Source organism: Carcharhinus amblyrhynchos, chromosome 2 (genome assembly GCF_965287045.1).
Source record: "Carcharhinus amblyrhynchos chromosome 2, sCarAmb.v2.hapA, whole genome shotgun sequence".
In the NCBI taxonomy this organism is placed as follows: Eukaryota; Metazoa; Chordata; class Chondrichthyes; order Carcharhiniformes; family Carcharhinidae; genus Carcharhinus; species Carcharhinus amblyrhynchos.
The window spans coordinates 146,719,153-146,724,729 of record NC_137325.1 but is presented as its reverse complement, the minus strand read 5'-3'; the positions used below and the strand labels follow the sequence as shown (position 1 = coordinate 146,724,729).

The 5,577-nt window shown below is 44.8% G+C and overlaps 1 protein-coding gene across 1 annotated transcript; it reads right to left on the bottom strand.

The window, feature by feature from the left end:
• Window positions 1–777: 777 nt before the first annotated feature.
• On the bottom strand, window positions 778–4,710 carry scrt1a (scratch family zinc finger 1a). The gene is made up of 2 exons (XM_080217750.1): window positions 4,492–4,710; window positions 778–3,034 (listed from the first exon to the last, which is right to left on the bottom strand). The coding sequence occupies exons 1-2, from the start codon at window positions 4,643–4,645 to the stop codon at window positions 2,307–2,309; spliced, it is 882 nt and encodes a 293-aa protein (XP_080073876.1). The 5' UTR covers window positions 4,646–4,710; the 3' UTR covers window positions 778–2,306.
• Window positions 4,711–5,577: the final 867 nt, after the last annotated feature.

The following is a 5,577-nucleotide window of genomic DNA, read 5'->3' as shown; positions in this document are numbered from 1 at the left end:
ACAACTTCACTGCTCCACACAGGAACCACAGTGCCGGCAGCTGAAGAATCACAACAGCCAGTGAGTACTTGAATCTTACCCCATCATTTTGCTGACCCTTTAACAACAGCTCCTAAAAGAAAGCTAGAAAACAGGATGCTGATTGTAGCATTGGTGCCTTTTCAAAAAGCAACACAAAGACAATAGATGAAAGGACTGAACTGGTTTTTATCATGACTGGGTTCAGAATAACATTTTTCAAGGTCAAATTCTGGATTTGCCAATCCCGTGGCGTATTCACTGGTCATTCGGTGGGGCTGTGGGCATTTTAAATGGGGCATAAAGGTTGCATATTGATTGCTGAATAGATTGTGTGGGGAAGGGGAGGTGCTGGAGGCGGAAGGGTTGGGAGGGGAGATGTGATGTACACAGATGTCTGACTGTGGCTATTGTGCAGGTTCAGAGCCTGGGGGGGTCAGAGAACCAGCAGATAATTGTGAGGCCCCGAAAGGTGTCACGTTCTAGCAATTGTTAACACATTCTGAATACGTGACCAGACTACCTATTCACCAATTGCCATCAAATGGATTTTAAAAAAACATACACTACCTGTTACAATATCAACCTGTTACTATCCAGATTAACAGAAGCTTGGGGCAAGGACTTTAGCCTCCAATCATTGCAATGAATATTTTATATATTTACATATAAAAATTGGAAAAATAACAAGGCATACATCATATATTAAGAATTGCCTTTATTAATTCTTATTATTCATTTAAATTATGAAGTGCGCCATAATGTCTGTATCATTGTGCTTACAACCGTCATATCAGATACTGGCTTAAAAATTCCCGTGAAAATTTCCCCCAGAAACTGGGAGGGTTAAACACTTTTTACAATTTGTAAAAATCCTGCTTTTTTTTGTTGCAAATGTTATTTACAAGACTTCTCACGACATAACAGTGTTCCCCTGTGTTCGCGTGTGTGTTCCTTAAATGGACATTGTCAATAATAGTTACAATTCCTGCTACCTGAATCTAGGGGCTCGGATGTTTAGTGCTACCGGGTGTAAACTCTATAATGGGATGAGACAGAGTCAAGACGGCAATGGGAGTGCGTTGGAAGTGGTTTTACTGCGACTTGTTCATTTATCAAAAGTCATTGGCTGGCAGGGAGCTGTTCCATCAGCACCATAAGGGCCACCCTCTAATACTACATTGAAACAAAGGCAGGCAATGTTAACATGGAAGATTCATTTGTCTTAAATCCTATAAGACTACATTGGAAAGTTCCCTGATATTAATCATTTATTATTATCCTAAATAACTGTCTTACTATTCAGAATACTGGATTAAAATGTACCTGATTTCTCTGCTTATCCAAATACTATTTTTTCTCTTAAAAATATCATGCATCAAATAATTATTGCTCTATAGCATAGTTCAGGCTTCTACGTGAAATATTGCCCTCAAAACTGACTACATTATTTAATTATTATGTTTTTTCTTCATCTTCTTGCAAAAAATTCAAAATATAGTTATCTTACAATTGGCATAGATTGAATACAGTCACATGCATAAAATGCAGAGTTCGACGGAAATAATCGAACCAAAGTTTGTTTTAGTTTCTCCCTCTGAAAGTGGCAAGCGCTTTGGCATGTCAGTAACAGATTGGCAACCTGTTAAATACTGATCCGATTCTGATTCAATAATTAATTCGTTCGACAAATAAATAAATAAATAAATAAAGTGCAACTCAAACATTCAGAACAAAAAAAAACTTCAAATTGTGTTTCGAGCAAGTAAGAGTGCTGGGGGTGAGGATTCTCAATGCAGGAAGATCAAACAAATTGTCACCAAGTAAAGAAATGAAATAACTCATGAATAAATAAACCATTTTGTTACCGGTAATGTTACCTCAAAGACGAGGGGGGAGGGGCCTATTTCTGGTCGTTGGCAAAAGTACATTATTGTCCTCCGATTTCTCTTTTTTTAAAAAAAGGTTTGACCTCTCAATAGTTGCAAACACCTTTACTGCCCTCACTGAATTTCAGCGGGTAATTTGGCAAGGATGGAGTGTTGTCTATAGATTGAGCTAGGAAGTTGCTCTGTGTACAGTTTGTTCGAAGATCGCAAGCAAGGTATTATTTGTCTTCAGTTCTTTCTTATAGAAAATATTTTTTTTAGATGTGCTCTAACGCAATTTCTCCCCTCTGGGGCTTTTTTTTCAGGGTTCCTTTATGTTTGAGGAGTTTGGGGTAGTAGATAGGAGAGGGGTGGAAGGGCCGGGGATGGGCAGGAGGGAACAAGGGAAGGAGGTGAAGATCAGGCTTCGACTGCGTTCAGTACCGGGACAGCGCCTTTAAAACAGGCGGATTCATAATGCTTGTTCAGGTAGGACTTCAGAGCAAAGGTCTTGTTACACCGTTTACATTTGAAGTGTTTGAAAGCTGAGTGAGTTTGCATGTGGGCTCTGAGGTTGGAGCGGTCAGCGAAAGCTTTGCCACAGTGAGCGCACCCGAACGGCTTCTCCCCCGTGTGGGACCGCATGTGACCCTGGAGGAGCCAGGGTCTGCTGAAGGCTTTGCCGCAGATTTCACACTTGTGCTTGAGGTCGTGGGTCAGGAGGTGCATGGCCATGGCTGGCATGGAGACATAGACCTTGGCACAGGTCGGACACTTTTTGGCCATCTTACTGTCCAGGCTGCGGTGGGTCTGCTTGTGCCGGCTCAGGTTGGAGGATGTGGCGTACGTCTTCCCGCACTCGTTGCATGTATGGCGCTGGATGGTGTTCCTGGGGCCGGCGATGGCTTTCCTCCTGGAGCGGCCGTCAGTGATGAAGAAAGCATCCACCGTGTAGCCTTCGCTCACCGCCGCGTCCCCATTGATGTAACCGGTTGTAATCCCCGATTGTGGGCTGTCTGGTGGCTCCGAGTCCGGAACTCCGTACTCACCGTGAACCGTTGCATAGATAGGCTCGGCCGAAGAGAGTTTAATCGCGTTCTGCGGATCTCCATCATAAACGGAAGGCGTGATATAGTCACTGATATATCCTGACGATGAAAAATAGAGAGAGAGAGAGAGAGAGAGAGATGGGGATCTTTGTTCACTTAGAGGTCATGGCAGAAATCACCATGTCCTTAAATACAGCCTCCTTTTTTGTTGCAGTCTTTGCTATTTATATACCGCAACAAGCAAACTGCAGTTTGCGATTTATTTTTAGTAACATTACAACTGGGGACAAAAGCTAGGGCCCATGCGCTATAAATGTAACCCGCCTCGCCAAATGACTTCACAGTAAAGCAGCCAATAACACGCACATTGCATTTAGCTCCGAGTTGCAGTTTCTGTGTATATCAATATATAAAATAACTGCATTTAATTCCTTTTAAGCGCAGGCTCACACACACATACACACACTTGCACACGCACACACACACACACACACACACAATAACAGCCACCACAGCGCCCATGGCGGGAGATTGGCCATTTGATGGGGACAGGGCCGCATTCCAGTGAAGGAAAGTCGATCTCAGAACGATCAACAAGCTGTTAGTCTCTCTGCCTTTGTAACGCCGTCAGATGTAAAATCCAATTTAGACGCAACATTGGGTCAGTGAGATAGACTGCACGGTGCCTGCGATTACAAAGCCCTGCCAATGAAGTCCCATTGTGTCCTTAAGCAAATATTGCAATGCCAAGGGACAGCATGGTCCATGGCTCTACGCGGCCGCGTATGCAGCACTCAATAAAGCTACCTTGACCATCGCAGGAATGAGAAATATATTGTGAAATAAAACCAAAACATACACATTAACACACACGCACACAGAGATCCCTTTGTTAACAGCTAGTGCCGGAGTCAAAGCTTGAGGGACAAGTGTAAGTCAGGATTTAGAATCGATTTTTGTTTGAATTTCATTTGACTGAAGATGCAACAAGCATGATTGTATTGTTATGAATAATATATTACACAAAGATTGGTTCCTGGCAGTCGGAGCAAGGAACGGAGTACCGAGGTGCCGGCAGACCATCGCTTGCGCTCAGATATGTACTGCAGTCTTTTCCAACTTTCTCTCCTCTGCCTCTAGGTGCAGCCAGTTGCTACACGCGAGGTTGTTACCTCTTCGCATTTCTCTCTCGCTTTTAAACTCCCCCGTTTTAAAACAGGAAAGCGGCCGGTGTCCAAAGGTTTGACCAAAGTATACGTTGAAATTAGAGAACGCCTATTTAAAAAAAATAAAAACGAGAGGGGACCGCATCAAGGAACAATGCAATCAATGAAAACATAATTCTTGGATAAATACCTCAAAATATTACACGCAATGCGTAAAATGCTTACAGAGGCTTATTTTTGCACTCATCCCTGATGCAGTTATTCCAGCCGGGAGATTTTTTTTCAGCGTATGTTTGGTGTTAAGCTTTGTAAATGCAGTGTGGAGAACGAAGAGACTGAGAAACACTGGTGCAGGGCACAGCAACAGATCAAAGGACGGGAAGCATTTACCTTTTTCGTGCAATCGGGCAGTGAGGCTTCCAACGTTACTGGCGGCGCGTCTGCCATAAGCGTTATCGTAGTCTGAGGTCGGCGATGGGATGCTGGTTGTAGGAGATGGGAAATCATCAAGCTTGACTTTCTTGACAAGGAAGGAGCGGGGCATGTTTTCCTTCTGCAGATCCGAGTGGGGCAGAGAGCAGGGTGTACTTTCAGCACTGGACAGCGATTCTGTACGCTTGCTTAGTTGGCGGAGTGGGGGGAGGGCGGGGAGGGGGCGGGGGCGGGGGGAGGAGGTAAAGAGTCCCGGGCTGTAGTTTCGGAACTGGAGAGCTCCCAGCAGCAGCGCCTGTGCTGGGATGGAGAGCCTCGGCTTTGATTTCAGCACTGTGGACAGCTCCCAGCGGCTCTTCACACTGGGGCAGTTCCGCTTTGCAGTTTCAGCACTGTGGACAGCTCCCAGAGGCTCCTCGCACTGGGTTAGTCCCGCTTTGCAGTTTCAGCACTGTGGACAGCTCCCAGAGGCTCCTCGCACTGGGTTAGTCCCGCTTTGCAGTTTCAGCACTGTGGACAGCTCTCCGCTGCTCTCTGCTCCACCGCTTCCTGAGGCTGGCTGAAGGATGAGAATGAATTCTACAGGCTGTGAGGTCAGCAGCTGTAGGTTTTATACAGTCGCGATCAGGTGGTAAATGGAAATGCTTAATTCAGTCCATCAAAAATTCTCTGGGGATCCACATTACGCCAGACTAATTCAATTTTTCGTTTGTTGTCGCCGCACTCTCCATTTTTCCTCCTTCCTTTTTTTTCCAAGACTGCCTCGAGTTCACATTCGTGGTTGATCAAAGAGGTTTGATTCCCTGCACGGTGCTGATCGTATCCTGGATAGCGCCTCAAAAGGCCCATAGCATTTCAGTGTCCGTCAGTTCTGTCTTTTCAGTCTGGAGTTTATGAGTTCAAGCCTTCTCTGCATGAATTGAACAAATATCCCAGCCTAACAACTCAGTGCAGAAGTGAAGGAGTGCTGCATTGCCAAAGATCTGCTTGTCAGACCAGATGGTAAACTGAAACTTCCTTTTGCCTGCTTAGTTGAATATTGAA

Coding starts and splice junctions, on each gene's coding strand:
- scrt1a (XM_080217750.1), bottom strand. CDS start 4,645: ATGCCCCGCTCCTTCCTTGTCAAGAAAGTCAAGCTTGATGATTTCCCA. Junction 3,035..4,491: donor TGCCCGATTGCACGAAAAAG/GTAAATGCTTCC, acceptor TTTCATCGTCAG/GATATATCAGTGACTATATC.